This window comes from Lampetra planeri, chromosome 24 (genome assembly GCF_965212315.1).
Source record: "Lampetra planeri chromosome 24, kcLamPlan1.2.h2, whole genome shotgun sequence".
Classification (NCBI taxonomy): domain Eukaryota; kingdom Metazoa; phylum Chordata; class Hyperoartia; order Petromyzontiformes; family Petromyzontidae; genus Lampetra; species Lampetra planeri.
The window spans coordinates 12506198-12527800 of record NC_136130.1 but is presented as its reverse complement, the minus strand read 5'-3'; the positions used below and the strand labels follow the sequence as shown (position 1 = coordinate 12527800).

At 50.6% G+C, this 21603-nt stretch overlaps 2 protein-coding genes across 6 annotated transcripts; both read right to left on the bottom strand.

The window, feature by feature from the left end:
* Nucleotides 1-131: 131 nt before the first annotated feature.
* Nucleotides 132-18459, bottom strand: SLC35A3 (solute carrier family 35 member A3). 5 transcript variants are annotated; one of them, XM_078605778.1, is made up of 8 exons: nt 18366-18459; nt 11466-11670; nt 10553-10707; nt 9859-9981; nt 9168-9339; nt 8877-8995; nt 4889-5022; nt 132-4132 (listed from the first exon to the last, which is right to left on the bottom strand). In XM_078605778.1, exons 2-8 carry the CDS (start codon nt 11647-11649, stop codon nt 4042-4044), a joined length of 978 nt encoding a protein of 325 aa, XP_078461904.1. In that variant the 5' UTR covers nt 11650-11670; nt 18366-18459; the 3' UTR covers nt 132-4041. The 5 variants fall into 5 exon arrangements, with proteins under 5 accessions (XP_078461904.1, XP_078461905.1, XP_078461906.1 ...); XM_078605779.1 differs by having other exon boundaries at nt 11466-11667; nt 18366-18454; XM_078605780.1 differs by lacking the exon at nt 18366-18459 and adding an exon at nt 16182-16413.
* Nucleotides 18460-18879: 420 nt separating this feature from the next.
* LOC144726849 (uncharacterized) lies at nt 18880-21018 on the bottom strand. The gene has a single exon (XM_078605804.1). It carries the CDS (start codon nt 21016-21018, stop codon nt 18880-18882), a length of 2139 nt encoding a protein of 712 aa, XP_078461930.1.
* Nucleotides 21019-21603: the final 585 nt, after the last annotated feature.

The window sequence follows — 21603 nt, the reverse complement described above, 5'->3', positions numbered from 1 at the left end:
TACTCCACTCCCCCTACCTGTCGTGGCCTCAGGGGAACATTGTTAATTTTTTTAAATTCACGTTTAATGGACCGGCTGGTTAACTCCAGTGGTAGAGTGAACCGCTCACAATAAATATATTTCCTTCACGGTTTTCTGTATGAAGATAGATCAAGTTTATTTTTTAACAATATATTTTCCAATGAAACACAAAAGAACCTCATTTACACCCATTCAAGCCTTATTCGAGCATCCGTAGTCTTAAATTATGCACTTTAAAATACCCACCAACCAGTTTTATACTACACTCATCTCAATTTTTTTTACAATTTTACAAAACACGTGTTCGCAACCCATCATTGTTCTCGGTCGTACAACAGAGGCTGCATGATTATAGCAATTCACCAGCAACACGACACACCAGTGCTTCGCACAACCCCTGCTGACCCACTGTGACTTACAGTTGGGATGGTCACATGGCAGAAGCCCTCTGCACAGGAGACTTTTTTAAATGTAAACAATATTTAGCAAATTGAAAGCACTAATATAGATTATGATAGTAATTGTTTTATGGAAACTCTACATTCGTAATGCAGCCGTGTGGCTCAACAGGAGAGGGGGCTCACGATCAAAAGGTTTGGAGTTCAAATCCTGATTTGGGGGTTGTTTTGGCCCATCATCATGCTGGGGTCAATAAAATAAAACCACTGATTAAGTCATCAGTGGTTGTAATATGCATGGACTCGCCCCCGTCATAGGAAAGTACCTCTGGCTCGGGGCTCTAAATTGGAGATGCATACCGTCCCAATGCTCATTTGAGCACGGAATCACTTTTACGTTCATACAGGGCGTTGTCTGCCATGGGATGAGTAACGTTGAGCATCTGGTGTATGGTACTGCGGCATGAGATCACACAAGACCTCCCATCTCAATTACACACGCACTGAAACACAGAATTTAGATCAGGCCCACGATTCAACACCAACCCCTTTAAATGTAGCAAGGTTCCAAAGTAGCGTGTGTATAAAACTAATGTAAGGCACACTTCACAGGCCATGCCCAGCCACACAAGACCCTCTGTCCATCTCACCCACACAGGGTGAGCATCAGCCCAACACATCAGCACAGACTCGGTATCCATCAGCCCGTAACGTCCACACAGGCAGAGGGGCTGACAGGGGAATGCACCTTTAAACCACTGCCACTGTAAACACATATTCCTGTTATGGCAATTCATGACAAAACCAGTGCACTAAGGCTATTAAACTGTTGGAAAGATAATTCGCTATTATTTCCATTGTTCCTGTATTAGCAGGCGTAAGTAGCACACGAGCCAGGGTGCCCAAACACTGAAATGAGCTCGGTTCACCAAAACTGAAGATATCCGAAACCTTTCCTGAGCAGGTGTGAGTGACACAGGGGTAATCTGAACTTGCACTCTGGTTGTAACTTCCACTACGTAGAGCATTAATATCGCACTCCTGGCTCAGCGCCGCTGAGAACAGGAGTTCACCCCCCCCCCCCACCACCACGCTCGCTGGGGTCAGCGCGGCGATGCGACCCCGGCTGCCCGCTGTGGCGGAATCTCCCCGAGGACCCCTCGGCGTCGCCTTACGTCACCGCTCCCACAGCTCCCACAGCTACAGCCGGCGGTCGCACAGCACGTGGTCACGGATAACAGCTGGAGCGTTGCCCGCACACGGATATGAGCATTTTTGTTTTTACCAAACGCTGTGGGAAGACTCGGAAGCCAGTGCAATAAATGTGTAGAATCCAATCACCACTGGCTGGATGGAGGACACAGCTGGAAGCCGATTTACACTGCAATGTGCATTTACTGCATTAGTTCATGGATTAGAAACACGTGTGACATGGGCCTCACGACGTATTCCTTCACGACACACCATGGGTTAAACACACGCACAGGGACAATGTCCAGTGGGCGAACCGCGCCGGTATTTTCCGGTAGGCCACACTTCTCACAATGCCCTGACGATGCTGGGAGAACAACACACGCACACTTTGTGTCAATAACACGTATGACCTAAACATGTTTACACATACTGGTGCATGACCACGATTGTATAAAGCATCGGAACATTGATATCACTGTGGCATAAACACGAAAACTGCGAACCCACTTCCGATAGACTGCATTCACTTCACATCTCAACGTTTCTTCTTCTCGACCCAAGTCCGTGGTCTCAACCACGGTCCCCATTGTTCACATTTTGTGATTTACTCTCGAATTATCGTTAATTCTGCCACATCAACTCTGACGGTAACTTTGTGCCCATGTTCTTGCGACGTCACAGCTGTAACTTCCGCTTGACACGGCTGTGGGACCCGTAGGCGCTTTAGGGTTTCGCCGAGAGCCACCGGGTTGCCCGGCCGAGGTGCGGGGAGGAAGATCGCTATTGCACAAATGCACATCCAGCTCCGCAGCTGACAAGCACCATTCTCCATCGCACTGATCACGTGCAAGCAACACATTTTTTGGCTAAGCTGACTTAGGAGAGGCCCAGACTTGTATATCTTAGACACGAGGAGCCCACAAAAATTCGTCACTATTGCATGGAGATTGGCGAACTGGCTTTGTAATGCCAATTATTGTGAACTTTTCTTTTACAAGTTGTGCAAGTTATCACACTTTGGATTTGGGGACGTCATCAGAACACACTGGCATACTCTTGCTAAACTATGATCTCACGTGGTCTTTAACATCCACTTTACAGCAGATACATTGCGCTTTGGTAATTCCCGGCATGGCTCGGTGTGCAGCTGTGAACGGAACATGTGGTCGGTGCGGACTGGGTCCTGGGCCTGGCCAAACGAGGCTCTCACTCTGCGTGTGCGTGCGTGTCAGTGCGTGCGTGTCAGTGCGTGTGTTTGTGGGTAACGGTGCGCTCCGAACCCGGTCTCAAACGAGTACCTGGTGCGTTGGGTAAACATCGCCACTCGGGAGAAAAGGCTGATGGGTGTAGTGCTGGCCACCCTCCCCCTCGTGTGCCATGCTGGCCTGCATAGAGCTCACTCTGTTTATTTATTGAACTTCTTTCGCACCACATGGAGCCAACCGTGTTAATTGGAGGTGCAGGAGAAGGACAACAAACTAAACACAAAAAGCAGTTCTAAAGAAATTATTTTCAATCAAGATTTGAAAGTGGATAGCTCCAGTGGCTTCCTAATATCGGAAGGAAGAGCGTTCCATACGGCCGCAGAAGCGCATCTGAAAGCGCCACGCGATGCAGTGACCGTCTTTGTTCGATGGTGAGCCAAAAGCCGCTGCGAGGATGACCGGAGTCCGCGTGATGGTTTATGCTCCTTGACACGAACAGCACTTGTCCCAAGAGTTTGTTAAAGGCTATATGGGGGATCTTTGTCTTTGTACGTCTGTAGAGGTGCAGGGGCATGAACTTATAGTATCGCTCATGATTACACATACAAACACACAAGTACACAGGATGTATGCCAACTCTTGGAATTGAGAATATGTTGGGAATGGGATATTAAACACAATGAATGATGTGCAATAATAAAAATATAATTTTACAGAACGATGCTGTGTTAAGATTTGGCTGCGAGATACTCCGGCTATTACAGTGGCGCGACATCTCAATGACCCCGGTCACCAAAAGTTTTGAACGCGAATCGCTTATAAATACACATGCACGCATACACGCACGCGTACACGCACGCACGCGTACACACACGCACGTGCACACGCACACGCACGCATGTACACGCACGCACACACAAATGTACACGACGAATACCAGCACCGCTCAGCCACCTGCACTGCTTCACCACCTGATGGGCCGACGTCAGCAACACTGGCGCGCCACAGAACGATCAGCCGGCGCGGCGGTCGCCGATCACAAGGGCGGCTCTGGGCTGGGGACCGCGTGGCTCGGCAGGAGGAGCCATCGGGTGGGCGCACGTCGCCACGTCACGATGGACCGTCCCGCGAGGCCACGGCGCGACCCCGTACCCTGCCGCCGGGAGAGACGTTCACCTCACCAAGGCCTCCACGAGCGCGAGGAGGAGGAGGCAGCGGCGTCGTCAGATCTTCATGGGGACCGGCAGCCCCTTGGGCTCATACCCGTAGAGAAAGGTGGCCAGGATGACGAGCGTGGCTCCCACAAAAAACACGCTGCAAAGACACGCGCGCGTGGATACACACAGCGTCTAATTCCATTCCCAACTCGGAAGCCTTTCTGCATGGAGTTTGTATGCTCTCCCCCTCCGGGTTCTCTAGTTTCCTCCCACAGCTACAAAAACCCTGTAAATGGTACTGGCCAAACATCCCAATGTTAAAAAAATACCAAGATATGACTCAATTGGGATGACTCGGTGAGGCTTACCTGGGTCAACAAACATAAAACATAATTACACCACACAGGAATATACACACACACATATAAACACACACAAGAATATAAATTTACAAAAAACAAAGCTCCACCATATAGCCTTAACAGACTGTTGGTGCAAGTGCTGTTGGCACACACCCATGAAGACCCGGCAATGCGCACGAGGGGGTGAGTAGCTAGCACCACCCCTGCCCACCTTTGTCTCCCTAGTGGTGATGTTTACACATTGCACCAGGTACTCATCTGAGGCTGAGTCTACCTACGGGAGGCCCATGACTGGTTGAGATAATCGCGACTGGTATTGGCCGTGAGTGGCAATCGAACTCGAGTCATCGGGATCACAGCACAATGTGCTAATGGCAACCCTACCGCTCTCCACTTACAATCACAGACAGACGGGCACATGCAGCACCCAGAGTGTACCGCGCACAAAGCCACACGCAGATGGGCCTGCTCGCCGCTGTGACGGTGTCCCTGCCGAGTGGCTACGGGGCAGAAGACCCCCGTCTTTTGAACACCGCAGCCAGCATCAGCACCTGGTCGGAATGAAGTCCTGCAGCCACATGTAGGAGATGAAGGAGGACAGGATGATGGAGAAGGACGCGGCAAAGCCCTTGAGGATGTTGTCGGCGTACTTGATGACGGCCGCCACCACGAGCCCTCCCACGGCCTGGGAGCACAGCGACACGGCGCTCGTTAGCACACACCCAGCGGCGGCGATGATAATGACGATGGGTGAAACGCGAGCTGGTGAACATTGTCCAAACTACAATGAATACTGCACGGGCAACCTGGAGTCTCCAGTAGGAGGGATGCTGCGCTCTGTCCACCAGGCAGCACAGCAGCAGTTCTGTCTTCTGTAAAACCAAATTGCTGGTGACTTCATGAGTACAAAGACTCTGGATCACAATAGTCCATGAACATGTGCACATATTTTAGCTGCTGCTGTGCTTCTTCTGCTGCTGCACTCACAGGAAGCTGTTTACCAACCAATGTGACTTGGAACGCTGTCACATGGGAGTGAAGAAGACCAATGGAATGTCGTTCATAACCGATACAAAGTAAAATCCTCTACTTAAAAACAGTTTCATCTTCATAACATTGTAAAATACAGGTTTCTTTCTGAATGGAATGTGGCTCTAGAGTGTCGCTAGAGTATGTGTAAGCAACTGGTGCGTTGAAACGCGTAACTTGACATTGTTGACCCTGACCCTGGGCACACGGATCTGCGCACTCGCCGCCTCCTCCGCCAAATGCTGATGCACGTGAAACACGCCGCCGTGCTTGCGCAGCGGCGCAAAGTGAGCAAAAGGGCAAACACTCAGCACGAGGCTGGGCTTCGATCGCTGAGCAAACTCCAGTCGGAAAGTCTTGCAGTAGCCGGGGACGAGAGCCTCGAGCTAGAGACCCCAGCTGCCACGCAACCTTGTCGAGGGAGGAAACCTACCGGCTCGGCAAGTCTCTCGCCGCAGGTCGCCACGTGTCTCACCACCCAGAACACTGGGCCGGCACATTCACTCGCACAGTCGTCACGTGAGATCGGCTCTGTCGCTTAATTAGCATTGATGGAATTAGGGTCAAGTTGATTCAAGATCCAGCACTAACTAATTCACTCCAGTCAAATCTTGACTTTTTTCCTGATGACGACCGCTTGTGTTGCGATCGAAACGTCGTAGTTTTTTGTTATTTTCTTTGAACCTATCTAAGTGACTTTACCGAAAGACCCAAAGAATTTCACTCCAGTCACTTGCTCATTAGCAGTCAGTCACATTTGTATCACTATTTATATTGCTACTACCATGGTTACCGTTGGTGTGAACTTAGCTCAGCGATTCCCCCACCAATGTTGAGGACTTGGTCTACCAGACTAATGGTTTTGTCTCATTCATACGATGTTCAACCACCACCGTAATAAGAAGTGTGGCAGAGCCTGCACTTTGAGCAATGAATTACAATTAAAACATTTTAAATTTACAATTAAGTGTGATTGGGTGGTTCTTATAGTTGAATTCTACAACGGTGGTTTATCAAGTCGCTGGTTTAAGTTAAAGTCTTAATGAGAATGCTGCTTTAAGAAGAAGTGACATCTTCATTCGCTGGTTTACAAGATCAGTGCTTTATATTTAAGCTATCAAAGATCTATTAGTTTAGGTAAAAATGACCAAAAGTTCGCCGGTTCCTGAGGGGGTTGACGGCAGCAATGAACTTGGAGGGTCAAAGGGGGTAAGGGGGTTGTCGTGAAACCACGGGAAGGAGAGATTATTGAAGCTGGGAAAGGTATATCATATATGCCCTATGCCTGGATGGATGCGAGTCCTCAGTGAAACATACTTGTGTACCCTTCGGGAAATCGAGCTTAGCAGTTGTATGCCAAGAATGATAAAAGGAGTACCTTAGTCTAGGGATAAGCTAATGCAACGAGTTGTAATGGTATTTGGAGGAGTAGCTACTTATGTTATTATATATACCTATGTTATTATATATACCTATACCTATGTTATTATATATACCTATACCTATGTTATTATATATACCTATACCTATGTTATTAAATATACCTATGTTATTAAATATACCTATGTTATTATATATACCTATGCCATAGAGGCATAGGTGAGAGGAAGGTGGAAGAAGTGGGTTGAGGTGCTCTAGTATAAAAGTGACATTTTTTTAGAGCATATGTTAAGTTTAGTTTTATGTTTTTTTATAATGTTTTTATTGGGGGTAGCTGTGGTCGTTTTGAGCCCCTCTCCCTATTTTTCTGCTTTAGGCTTGGTGTTTCTTGCTGTTTCTGGGTGTTTTGTTGTTTTGTACCATGGGGGGACATTTTTAGCATTAGTTTTAGTGCTGTTATATCTGGGGGGCATGATAGTAGTTTTTGTATATTCGGCAGCTTTGGCTGCTGACCCTTACTCTGAGGTTCTTGGGGGTCGGTTGTTTTGTTTTTGTGTAATTTGTGTGCTGTGTATTTGTTTCGCTGGGTACATTTAATTCAATAATTTTTTTTTAAATACGTCAGTAGCTTGTGATGGGGCGGACTATGTTGGGGGGATTTTTGGGGCCGAGTGGTTAGGGGTTACAACTTTTTATGAGGTTGGGTTTATTCTTGTTAGCTGGGTGGGCTCTGTTAGTTTGTTTATTTTCTGTTCTAGTGGTTGTTCGAGGGGTGGATCGTGGGGCCCTGCGAGCTGTGAGACTAAGCGTAATTAAAGCTAGGGCAAAGGCTATCAAGGGTAAAGTGGCAGAGTTTAAGCGGCGGGCCTCTGTTAATATTGTTGAGGGCTTTAACTGGTTATTGGTTAGGCCTTTTGGTCCGATTTTTTCAAGTCATGCTAGGTCTGTGGTTTGTGTCATTAATTGTTGGCTTCATGTTAGATACAAGCGTGATAGTAGATGGTGAATAATGTGGGGGTAGAATGCTAGCTGGGTAAAAAAGGAGAATACAGTTTGGTTAAGTTTTTTATTAGTTAGCTCAATAGAAATAACTAAACTAATGATAAATATAATCAGAGCAATGGTTTTGATATAAGACGGTATTGTAAAAATTTGAAGTTTTATTGGCGGAAGGGTGCTTGTAAGGAGTAATCCTGAAATGATACTACCCCAAGCTAGACGCTTCAGGGGTTTTTAATAAAGTTTTTTTTGTGTGTCGGGGTTAAGGCGAAGTATCGTGGCGTGCCAGAGGCCGACGTGATAATTAGACGTGAGCTGTAGGCGGTTGTTAATGTAACGGCTAGGAGGGTGACTATTACGGCTCAGGCATTAGTGTAGGAGGTGTTTAGGGCCTCTAGAATTAGATCTTTAGTGAAGAAGCCGGCTAGGAATGGCAGGCCCATAAGTGCTGCGGATCCAATGGTTATACAGGATGTTGTTAGAGGAAGATTGTTGTTTAAACGGCTGAATTTTAGAATATCCTGTTCATTATTACATCAACTCACTCACCCAGTAGCCCACCTACTCACTCATTCACTCACCCAATCACCCAGCCGCCCAATCACCCACTCACCACACTGCAGATCGCAACACTTTTCTTTCTGCTTCATTCCTCGCACTGCTAGCCTCCGGAACTCCCTTCCATCTGTTTTCCCCAAACTCTTTTAATGACCTTGCTCAATTCAAGAAACGTGTTATACTCTTATCTTTAACAACTGTGATAGTGAGCTGGTTGTTACTGGGCAGTTGACGTTTTGGGCATTTGGGAATGCGCCCAGCAAATGTGTTTTTATAGCTGAATCAATCCGCAAGGATACGTCTGAATAGTTAATTGGTAAGTCCTGCAAAGCAGTGCACCCCGCAAATTAGGGAACGTCCTGCACAAGGAGAGATCACAAAACTACTTTTGAGATTCCTTGAAGATATTTCAAACGTAGTTCTGTGATATCTCCTTCCACAGGCTGATCTAACACTGGTGATGCCCTGCTCACTGCAAGAGTTCTGAAAGCGTTCTTCATCTCGTGGCATGACGCCGAGAGTAAAATTGTAATAAAACAGGAGACACAGCAGTGCGGGAGGTCGCAGACTTGCCTGCAGGATGACCACGACCCACGTGATGCTGTTGTATCCCTGCAGGAAGCCTTGCTGCCACACCTTGTCCCCATCGTACACTATCACGCCAATCAGCCCAAACAGGGTCCCAAACAGCCCTGCACGACACACATAAGACACAAGCATGACGCACACAGAACACACATGACACACACGCTACGTATGACACACACGAAACGTCGCTGCCTGCATTATTCTACTGTAGTGCTGTTAAATATGACCATCGGTGCCAGCAGTGGCAGGGAGACGCGGCAGGGTGACGGTGCTCACCCAGCTGGATGTTGCGCACCCACACGGACTGGCGAGAGCCCTTGAGGATCTTCTCAAAGTAGACGCCAGCAAAGCCGCTGGAGACGCACGCAATGAGCACCGCGACGAGCCCCACGACCTGCGAACCCACGGACAGCGACTGGTGGCCGCTTGGAGCCGCATCGCTCGGCCACTGCAAAGAGAGAGAAACTTTTCACTCTCATCTCGAGACAGCTCCTTGCTGTTATCTCCCACACTGAAAACAAAGACCCCCCCCTTGTGTGTAGCCAACGCAGGCTGTTGGGGTAAGTGCTGTTCGCGAGCACCTATGAGTACCGGCACAACAAGTGAGGGGGTGGTGTAGCCAGAACCATGTCTGGCCGCCTTTTTCTCCCCAGTGCCGATGTTTACACACTGCATCAGGTATTAATTTAAGGCTGAGTCAACCTAGGAGAGGTCCAGGACGAGTTCAGATGTGTCACTGATGTTGGCCATGAGTTGGTCACCGGATGTGTAGTAGTGTGCTAACCGCTGTGCCACCCCACCACGCACCTCTCACCTGCCACACACCACAAACACACACACGACCTTACTCAACATCAAACATGCAAGCGTTCAATGCAGTGTTTCTTCTTCAGTTTTTGTGGAATTGCCAGCGGTTCCATACAGATGAGCTCAGTTGGCTGCTCAAGCAATGTGCTGCGAGCGGTACCTGGACCAGCGCCACCCCCACCACGAGGATGAGCAGAGACAGCCACTTGTGGCCGCTCAGCTGCCGGTTGAGCATGAACACGGAGAAGAGCGCTGTGGTGAGGATCTTCAGCTGGTACGTCACCTGCTCGCCACGCGCAAGGCGGTACTCACAAGACGTGCCAACATCCCACCACCACACGGCGTGCGCAGCAGCACCCCTCCCCGCTGGTGTCAGCTGCTCTGCGGTAGTGTGTTCGTCACTTGTTGCAGAGGTTGGCGGTTCAAATCTGCGGGCTGCCCTGGTTATTACCGTGAGTGCATCAAACACCTTGCAGTCCACTTCACAGTGGAGATTAAAGATCCCCCGACGTCGTACGAAACGAGAAGGCCATCGTGTGCCGGGTGTCATGGCCCAAATTAGAAAAATTACACTGCAAATTACTGATTTGAGATTACACGAAGTAATATTGCCCCCGAATGGCAAACTCCATCCATCTGTGAAACACAGCGCCTTCACGATGGCCCTGCGCTACAACAATGGCGCGAAAATCGAATCTACTAAATGATTCGAACTATTAATATTACTATTCAACGAGCACCGCTCAAGCCGGCGTCACCATCCATCGCCGTGCGAGCGCACCGAGCGCGAGACCGTGGGGCCTGAGGGGGGGGCCTGAGGGGGGCCTGAGGGGGGGGGGGGGCCTGAGGGGCACCTGGTAGGTGGCGGCGTCCAGGTTGGAGAGCGCCACGTACAGGAGGTTGTTCTGCAGTGTGTAGATGCCGGATGGCACGGCCAGCTTGAGCGTCTCCATGGGCTTCCCGATGATCTCCTCCCGCAGCACCAACAAGGCCGTGCGCCCGCTGCTGCCTGCACAGCGCAGCCACGTGACGTCAGCACCGCAGTGCACGCACACCGTGTTGTGCCGTGTATGCAGTGCACAGCGATCACTGTATCTAGAATCTGCACAAAGTGTCCACACTAACCAGGCTCAAACATTATTAGTTTCTAAGAACTGTTGTGATCTGTCAGATTAAGGGTGAAGCATGCCTGGGCTACAGCTCTGAATCTCGGAACTCACATTCAATAATGACTCTGGAAAGAAAACACACAGGTTAGTTACACAACACATGAACAAAAGATAAATGCTGCCAACCATGCCCATCCACCCACAATTAACACAGATGCCACTTAGTGGAGACACAGCCCTGGCAGTTCCCGTGATACACAAGCTCTCTTGGACAACACCGACTCATTCTGTTTGCAGCATTCATCTCGTGTCGGACACAAAGGGCTTCTCTCTCCTGCTCTGCTCCCCACCCGCCCTGCTCCCGTTCTCCCAGCAGGGCCACTGCTGGCCTCGTCGCCTGCAGCACGAGCGGCGATCTTAACGGCAGCAGCAGCAGCCACTAGTTCTGGAGGCTCGGCTCAAGGGGACTCGCTCACCGGGAAACGGGACTCGGAACATACGCTTGCTCGGAATACGGCAGAATCTAAATCGGACGTCGGACAGGTATATGGCTGTCCGTGAACACGGGCGAAGAGCCGAGCCAGCTGACGGGGCATCAGGCTTAGCGCAGCAGTCACTTCGGCGGCGACAAGGACGGCCGTGCGGGCGAGGACCCCACCGTGCTCGTAGCCGATGAGGAGGACGCAGGTGGCTATCTTGAGCAGCTCCGCGAGCACGACGGCCGTGGAGGCGAGGTAGCGCGGCCCGTCGACCGGCAGCGTGCGCGAGTAGCGCATGACGAGCACCAGCCCCGTCGTCTGCAGCACCAGCACCCCCAGCGACAGGTGCTTCAGGCTCACCATCGCCTCCCCTCTCTCCGGCTGCTGGTACGGCGACACGGCACAGCGGCAATCGGCCGTAAGCACGCGGACGACAACGGCAGCTGCCATTCGCCACGAGGTGGCTGTGATGTCACCAGAGTGCCAGGCTAGGTGCACTTTGAGGCGATCACGTGAAGTGTCAAAAGCTCGCTGGCAGGAAAAGGTCACGAGACATACCCACATGGTACTAGTGGTCTGGGACTTATGACCGACAGATGCACCACATCCATACACACGTGTGCACTTTTTACTACTTTATTTAAAAGTGAACGTTGAATGTATGTTGAACTTCTTTGCACCGTATGTAGCCAACCATGCTAATCGGAGGTGGACTTTGGCGGTGCGTGTATGTGAACAGATTTAACTTTATTGGCAGTGGGTAAAGTTGACGACAATTTTAGCACTACGACTACTTGAACATAAAAGTAGCAGCTACATTTTTATTACTTTATTGATTCTGCACAAACAACTTTCTTGTCTGCAGCACCACTTTTAGCATTACATGACTAAATTCCGTAACTTTATTGAAACAGTGTAGTGTTAGAAACTTTGGCACCAGACAGCCACTTCCAGCATGATCGTCTTTTCCGTATGATGCACCTTTACCCCAGCGTCCATTTGATATTTGTTAACGCCAAATTCACGCCCTTGTTCACGCTTTCCCAAGATGTAGCTTTACCAGAAAATTTGTTAGTGTCATAGAACCCCCATGACGGACACAGATCAGTTAAGCCTTCATCCAGCAGTGGATTGACAAAATGAATGAGGGCGAATCGTCGGATATTCAGATTTCACCCAATACCGTACAGAATAAGCTGTGTACTTGTAAACAGTCAAAACGCAAGAGAATTATCAACAAGGGCCTTCCTCAAGGCTTGGTACAAGCACCGTCGTTATTTAACATCATATATGTCATCTGCCATGGACATGATCTGGCAGTACATACACGTAGATGACATAGCCCTTGCTGCACAGGGCATACACCTCTAGAACATTGCCAATACTCTTAAACGCTGATCTTAATCGCATATTTCATATATCACCTGAAACACATCACATTACCGCATTAGCGCCTCACCTTCAAGCTCCCAAAAAAAGAGATTTGTGAGAAGACGAATTCAAAAGCCGCCCTGCTACAGAAACTTGCGACTTGGGGCGCCTCGGCGGATAAACTACGACCTGCCGCCCTCTCATTGATGATCTGCTCAGTGGCAGAGTCCCCTCCTCCACTCCAGCCTGGGCCCCCCCTCCTCCACTCCAGCCTGGGCCCCCCCTCCTCCACTCCAGCCTGGGCCCCCCCTCCTCCAGCCTGGGCCTCCCCTCCTACACTCCAGCCCGGGCCCCCCCCTCCTACACTCCAGCCCGGGCCCCCCCTCCTACACTCCAGCCCGGGCCCCCCCTCCTACACTCCAGCCCGGGCCCCCCCTCCTACACTCCAGCCCGGGCCCCCCCTCCTACACTCCAGCCTGGGCCCCCCCCTCCTACACTCCAGCCTGGGCCCCCCCTCCTCCACTCCAGCCTGGGCCCCCCCTCCTCCAGCCTGGGCCCCCCCTCCTACACTCCAGCATGGGCCCCCCCTCCTCCACTCCAGCCTGGGCCCCCCCTCCTCCACTCCAGCCTGGGCCCCCCCTCCTACACTCCAGCCTGGGCCCCCCCTCCTACACTCCAGCCTGGGCCCCCCCTCCTACACTCCAGCCTGGGCCCCCCCTCCTACACTCCAGCCTGGGCCCCCCCTCCTACACTCCAGCCTGGGCCCCCCCTCCTACACTCCAGCCTGGGCCCCCCCTCCTACACTCCAGCCTGGGCCCCCCCTCCTACACTCCAGCCTGGGCCCCGAGCTCCTCCGACACAAAGCCACTAGCTGCACCATTCGATAACACGATGGGCATCCTGACCAGAACACGGACACCAATCACCAGGCTCCCTGTTCTAGTGGCCATGCTGCCACCAATATTTCGTAGAGACACGCAAACTGCAAATGAGTTTACACGTTTTTTTGCGAACAATAATCGACCCATCCACCACGACTTAAACAATGCACCTTACCACCGATTTAAGTCCCGATCCCCCTTCTGGGAACACGCTGTCACCATCATAGAATATCACCCTGATCCAGAAGCACGCTTCTAGCGAACAGTGGAACAACAAGGGCGTCCAGAACAAACTCCTCATTCGAGACCCAAATATCACATCTGCTGGCTTTGACATTCATCGAAGACACTGGTGTAACCACCAACCGCATCAAAACATCAACACACCGATGTACACACATCTAATGGAGAAATACAGACAAGCCAGAGAAGTGCAACTGTGGTGATGCAACTCAAACTACGGACCACGCAGTAAACCACCATAGTTAGCAACCCTTCAATGAAGGATTGGCAAAACTACACAAACTCTATCCTTAGGCCCTCTCATCGTGGCCAGCAGACCTCGATATTGCCATTTTGCTCGAGAACATATTGCCATGCTCAAGGATTGGATCGCTATGCATCTTTCACAGCTTAAGAGCACCCATTGATGTATGTCAGACTCATAACAATGGCTCACTCGACAGTTTAACTGCTATGGTTCAGTTTTGATAATTGTATCACAATGGTTGACTTGACAGTTGAATTACAATGACTGACATTTATACTTAACAGAAAGGGCATCCACAAGGCCAGAGATATTGCCGATCTAAATGAATGGACGTTAAGGAAGCGGTTTCATCTCACCAGTATCGGCTGTAAGCAAACTGCCCAGAGGTTACCCGAGTTCTTCTGCCGTCGTAAAAATGTCCCTCTATAGGAACTGGGTTTCCTTAAAGCAGGAGAAAAAGTGCAAAACAATTCCACAAAATCCGCACGTCAAGTTCTCGCCTTGCGTGCTGCCGTAAAGGCCTCGGTGTTACTATTGTGGCTTCCTAGAACACATTGATTTGGCAAAACTATTAATGACAGTTTTAAAATATTAAAAAATTAACGGCGCTTATTCAAATCTTTATCAGAATCTGTATTCGGACTGAGGGAATCTGGTGAGCTATGAAGCTCATTTTCACAGACGTCCAAATGAAAAACGTGAACCGAAAACCGGGTGAGTGTAAATACCTGTTGAGACTTTCATTCTGTTTAGCACACACACACATGGCATGGTTAGTGGGCGATCACCGACGCGTTTAGAACACGGCAGCGAGAGGTGCTGCACTTCCGTCTCTGATGAAAAGCCATTAAGTTGACAAACCACAACACGCGCGCCACGGAAACCGCCTCGACTTTCAATCTCGAAGTTCTCGTTTTGTGATATTTTTCCAGGCACAGTATTAGTGGCAGTGCGCGGACCACACACACGTGAACGCTGCTACTTGTTACCGAGTTGACGACTTTCACACTTCCTTCATCGCCACGTTGGGATTTGTCGCTGTAGCTTTGGGCTAATAACTAAGACGGTTTCTATTGTACCTGAACGCGTAATCACACGCGGGAAACCACAACACATCGCCATGGTGTTCGCTACGGTGACAGAATTCACACCTAGAAGTCGAGCCGACAAAGCGGATCAACACATTTACCTCCTTGCCATTGCTGCTGTCCTCACCCTTCTCCGACTTCGGGTCCCCCCCCATTGTGCCGAGCGCGCACCGAGGAGTGCGCGCGGCGACCTCCACGCCGCAGACTCCACGCCGCTCCGCGCCGCCCGCTCTGGGCGTCACTTCACGGTCACCCCCCCCCCCTCTCGGGGCACGCCCCCCCCCCCTCTCGGGGCACTCCCCCCAACTCGGGGCACGGCCCCCCCCCTCCCCCCTCTCGGGGCACGCCCCCCCCCCCCTCTCGGGGCACTCCCCCCAACTCGGGGCACGGCCCCCCCCTCCCCCCTCTCGGGGCACGGTCACCCCCCTCTCGGGGCACTCCCCCCAACTCGGGGCACGGCCCCCCGCCGCGTCAGGCGCTCTTTGTCGCCGAGCAGACAAAGCCACGACACAAACTCCACGCAGCACCTATATCACATTTCCTTCCTCGAAGCTCACGTTTGCTCAGCTGTGTGTTCTTGCTGTGGCTGTCCCACCTGATGACGATTGCTTGTGTCGCGATCGATACGTCGCGATCTATTAGTTGTCAAGCTTCGTGACTTTAACGAAAGAGCCAAAGAGTTTGGATCCCTGCAGTCACGAAAGCGTCAAATCAAGACTGCCCCAAGTTGTTTGATTCCTCAAAGGCACCGCGGCCCTTAATTGTGTGCGTGAAACGAAGTTTCAGCGGCACTGCGCAGCGATGTGGTAAGGCAGCGGATCAGATGCGGGGAGGCCTCGTGTTGCTGTTCACGTCTTAAAAGTAGTAACACCGTCCCCAACACAGCGGAAATGCTGAGCATTTTCACTTTGCAATACAAATTTAATAACACTGAACAAATGAAAACCTACAACTCGAAAGCAATCTCCATCCTGGTATAAGAAGTGTTACAGTATTGAAGAATGGGTTTGAAACGGCACAACTTAGCAACATGTCCAAAACCATTCTTGGTGACCTCATTTCTACCTTTGCTCTGGCTTCGTGGAAGCAGAAGCGAATGTGGCCGCGTGATACCCAGCAAACATCTCAGCTTCACGAAGGAGAAGTGACCCTACAACCAAACATCGATTCCTGAAACACGATTTAGAACGTATCGCGATCAGCAGCTCCCTCGTGAATATCGCGTCCTCTGGAGCATCTGCCACGTGTTCAGGTACAGACCCCGCCCTTCGGCTCCCATTGGCTGTCCCATCAGCAGCTGTGTCATTCACGAACATTGTAAAATATATATAACTATGAGCTTCAGTAGAGTTCAACTTGCCCACAGCAGTTGTACTAATACCATTATTATTATAGAGTTAAACATAATTAAACCCAAAGCATATGCTCAATGACAGCTCGTGGTTTGGCTGGGTGGGAATCTCGTCTCGTTCTGATCCGCAGTTCCCGTGCTGCCTCTGCAGGTGCGATGGGCAGCAGCAGCAGACTGCTGCTGCTGCGCTGGCACCTGTTCGCCTCGAGTCATGGGCAGCAGACTGCTGCTGGCACCTGTTCGTCTCGAGTCAATTACGTTTAGCAGGGCGCTGAGGAAGGATGTTGCCCCGGTTCTCGGATTAATCTCAAAATATTTAATGATTTAAAAATGACTAAACTTTCGTGACTGTAGAAATTCATGTTATTGGTTCTTTCGGTAATGTCACGTGGACAGAAAATAAAATAACAGATAATAAAATAATTAATTGAACATAATAAAAGCAAAAAACTCACTTTTTTCATTTTATTATCTGTAATTTTAATTGTATTTTCTATCTACGTGACTTTATCGAAAGAACCAAGCATATGATAAAAAATGGTTTCAGATTGATCCAAAATTTGTCACATGGCCCATCACTTTTGTTAACTTGAATGATTAAAAACTATCCAAAAACCTGAAAAAATGAAATTGTCCTTTAAAAAAATAAATCTGAAAATTCTAACCCGAAATGCATCCCAAGTACAGTGATAAAATAACTTCCGAAGTAGTAATGAAAATAATCCAACAGATGTGAACGAGCAGAAATTTCCCTTAAGCTCACGACACCGATTCACCCACAATTGTAGTGGCTGGCGATGATCTCGCTGTGACAGCCCAAAGCAAAAACTTCCACCGACGAATGAACGACCCTGGCGGCCACATGAAGACACCCATCATCACCCTGCTCCGATAAACACAAGCTCCGAGCCAAGCTGATGAAGATGCTGCCATCACCTATACCCTCTACCTGCTATACTGTATACAGTACTGTACCCTAGAGCTTTACTATAGACTGTAGTGTAGACTGTAGTGTAGTGTAGACTGTAGTGTAGACTGTAGTGTAAACTGTAGTGTAGACTGTAGTGGAGGCTGTAGTATTGACTGTAGGCGGTAGTATTGACTGTAGTATAGACTGTAGACTGTAGTATTGACTGTAGTGTAGACTGTAGTGGAGGCTGTAGTATTGACTGTAGTATTGACTGTAGACTATAGTGTAGACTGTAGACTATAGTGTAGACTGTAGTGTAGACTGTAGTATTGACTGTAGTATTGACTGTAGGCTAGACTGTAGACTGTAGTGGAGGCTGTAGTATAGACTGTAGTAGACTGTAGTATTGACTGTAGTATTGACTGTAGGCTGTAGTAGACTGTAGTGTAGACTGTAGATTGTAGTATTGACTATAGTGTAGACTGTAGTGGAGGCTGTAGCATTGACTGTAAACTGTAGGCTAGACTGTAGAATTGACTGTAGACTGTAGTATTGACTGTAGACTATAGTGTAGACTGTAGACTATAGTGTAGACTGTAGACTGTAGTGTAGACTGTAGTATTGACTGTAGTATTGACTGTAAACTGTAGTGTAGACTGTAGTGGAGGCTGTAGACTGTAGTGTAGACTGTAGGCTGTAGACTGTAGTGTAGACTGTAGTATTGACTGTAGACTGTAGTGTAGACTGTAGGCTAGACTGTAGACTATAGTGTAGACTGTAGACTATAGTGTAGACTGTAGACTATAGTGTAGACTGTAGACTATAGTATAGACTATAGTGTAGACTGTAGAATAGACTATAGTGGGGGCTGTAGACTGTAGTGTAGACTGTAGTATTGACTGTAGACTGTAGTGGAGGCTGTAGGCTGTAGGCTGTAGTATAGACTGTAGACTGTAGTATAGACTGTAGTGGAGGCTGTCGCCCTCACCTCTATGGTTGCTGTGGACCCAGGTCGGCTCTCGCCACTGCGTGTCCGTGCGCTCGCGTCCGGGTGTTTTGGTACCGGGTTCTTTAGTTCCGGGTACGAGCGCCAATTGCCCCCCCCTTTCCCCACGCTCGGCTTGCGTGGATTGGCTGCGTTGCGTCACGTGACTGCGTGCGGGGGCGAGGAGAAACCTCAAGGCCTCTCGTCAGCTCCTATTTACATATCATACAGCACATAAGCACATTACATATCATACAACACATTACATATCATACATCACATAATCACATTACATATCATACATCACATTAACACATTACATATAGGGGTCGGCACGGTTTGAACCGACTCAAACTGGTTTCAAATTGAGCAAGCCAAACCAAACCAAACCAGCGACGACTGAACCAAACCAAACCAAAACCAAACCAAACTAAGCTAAACCAAACCTCTTGAGTTGGCTTGAACCGAAAAGATGCGCGGCAAACAATATTCGCATTCAATACAAATATCAAGTGTATTAATCGCTAATTTCTACGCAGGCTTTCTTCATATTGAGATTCACTAGCAAGTACTGGACGACGATGTCGTCCACAGCCATCTCCTCAAGCTTGGCACGCCCAATGTCCTTGAACGCAGTGTGGTAGTTCAATGGCAGTGAAACCCCAACACTAGGCAACATCCGCGCCCACGAGCGCACACACATCTCGGCCTTGAACGTGCACTTGTGCAGGTTTGGTCGGTCGAGAAAGGAGCGCTTGGCGGCCGAGTTTGCTCTCTCGGAGGGCACGGACGACGCCGGGATAGGCAAATAGTCGAGGGCCACGCGTCGTAGGCGCGGGTACTTGCCGCCGTACAGCTTCCACCACTCGACGACGTCCATGCTCAGGTCCTGAGTCGGCTCAAGCAGGAAGCGGTCGACCTCGGAGGCGGCGCCGTCGTGAGCGTTGGGCGCGTAGACCATGTCAAAGAGGATGTTAATGCCGCCACGCGGCGCCGCCTTCGGCGCCGCGTCCGTCGTCAACGCTGGGTAGCGCTGGTTGAGAATGTCCGTCATCATGTCCTTGATATTGCTGTACTCGGTGCTCGAGGCCGCGGGCTTGGGGTGGCGCAGGTCGAGAAAGCGGGCGACGCGGCTTGGTTCGGACGAGAGAAGGTCGCTGTACTTGACCATGTAGTCGGAGATGGTCACGGTGGCCGAGCTCACGACCACATGAGGACTCGGGCGGTGGGTCATGCAGTGGCTCAAGAGAGCCTCCTGCGCCGTGATGGCGTTCGAGATGGTGCAGTACTCCTCGGCGCCCATGGCATCGGAGATGGCCGCCGGCTTCTCCAAGAACTGGCAGAGCAGCGCCGCCTGCTCCCACTGCTCGTCCGACAAGCCGGCCTGGCTCCGCGACCAGCCGGGCTCAAGGCAGATGGCGTCGATCACTTGGCGCTGCCTTAGCGACGCCGTGAGCATCACGTACGTGCTACCCCAACGTGTGACCACGTCGAGGCAAGGCGGCTGCAGCGGGCACTTGAGGTAGTGCCGCGCGAGCGACGTGTAGGCCGCCCTCTTCGTCTTGCTCTTGCGGATAGCGCCGAGCGTCGCGCGGAGGCTGCGCAGCAGTGTCTCGAACGCGCCGAATGAGGCCTTGACGCCGAGGTTGACGCAGTGCGCGATGCACCGCAAGCAACACGTCGAGCGCAGGTTGCTCCCCTCGAGGAGCGTGAGGGACTTGGCGGATGCGACGGCGTCAGAACCGCTGTCGGTGACGACGGCGAGCAGGCGCGGCCACACGCCAAAGTCGTCGAGCAGCTCGTGCAGGCGCTGCGCCATGCGCTTGCCCACGCCTTCGCCCGGGGCCACCCAAAAGAAGTCAATGATGCAGTTGCACATGGAGAACGACGCCGGGTCCATCCAGTGGAGGGTGACCGAGAAGAAGCCGGTCATGGCGTCGTTTGTCCAACCGTCGTAGGTCAAGGAGACGCAAGAGCCAAAAGTAGTAAAGTACTGTAGCACGAGTAGCTTGAGGACGACATACATCTCGAGCATGCGGCGCTTGACCGTGCGCTCAGACTTGGGCTCGTAACCCGGGGCAGCTCGTTGAAGAAGAGTCGTAAAGGGATCCGATGTTACGTGTTTATGGCCTAGACCACTCGTCGCGATGTACTCGGCGACAAAGCTGTCCATGGCCTTGCTCGCGTGCGCTGACATGGGCGTGGCCATCTTGGACTGCACGAGCAAACCCTTCCCCGTCGGCGGCGACGTGACGACCGTGGGCGACTCGGGGTCGACGATCCCATGGGTCTTGAGATGCTTGATACGGGTGCCCGAGGAGGTGGAGCCCGCGTACTGGAGGGTGCAGATCTTGCAGGTCCGGCTCTGCACGTCGCCCGCGGCCTGGCTCGTCTCAAAGTACTCGTCGTGCCACAGCGCTCGGGACACACGGGCCTTCTTGGGCTTGGGCTGCGTCGCGGTCTGCAGCGCTGCGGCGCCGAGGGTGCGCATGAGGCTCTGCCGCGTGTCGCCGCGCGTGGCGTCCGGGCTCTCACGTTCGCTCGCCATCGGCTCCTCGTCGCTACCGGCGTGTTTGGTCTCTTCCACGTCGTGGATGAGATACCTTGTGATGCTGGAGCCGCCGGGGATGGCGCCGTCTTGAGCCGCTCGAGCCATGGAGATGCAATTGCAAAGTGAATTCGCAGGCAAAGGCAACTACAGCATGTCCTTTCGTGTCGCCTTTACAACCAACCAAACTAGTTTGAGCCGGTTCCACCCTGTCCGAGCCAAACCGAGTCGGTTTTCGTAGCCCCAAACCAAACCGAACCAGTTCAAACAGAGCCAAACCAAACCGATTTGGTTCGGTTCAAACCGCGGTTTGGTGGTTTGAGCCAAACCGTGCCGACCCCTAATTACATATCATACAGCACATTACATATCATACATCACATAAACACACTATATATCATACATCACATTAGCACATTACATATCATACAGCACATAAACACATTACATCTCAGGTAGCAAATTGCATCTCATACAGCACATAAGCACATTACATCTCATACATCACTTCAGCACATTACATCTTATACTGTATACACAATGAGCACATTACATGTCATACCTACAATTAGCACATATTTCATGTTAAAATAGCACATCACATTTCGTATTTCACATGAAACACATCGCATTACCGCATTACATTCCAAACATCACATTAAACACCGCATTAGCGCCTCACCTTCAAGCTCC

Coding starts and splice junctions, on each gene's coding strand:
- SLC35A3 (XM_078605776.1), bottom strand. CDS start 15,271: ATGGGGGGGGACCCGAAGTCGGAGAAGGGTGAGGACAGCAGCAATGGC. Junction 9,982..10,552: donor TGGACGCCGCCACCTACCAG/GTGCCCCTCAGG, acceptor CGTGGCGAGCAG/GTGACGTACCAGCTGAAGAT. Junction 4,133..4,888: donor CAGGACTTCATTCCGACCAG/GTGCTGATGCTG, acceptor GTGTCTTTGCAG/CGTGTTTTTTGTGGGAGCCA.
- LOC144726849 (XM_078605804.1), bottom strand. CDS start 21,018: ATGGCTCGAGCGGCTCAAGACGGCGCCATCCCCGGCGGCTCCAGCATC.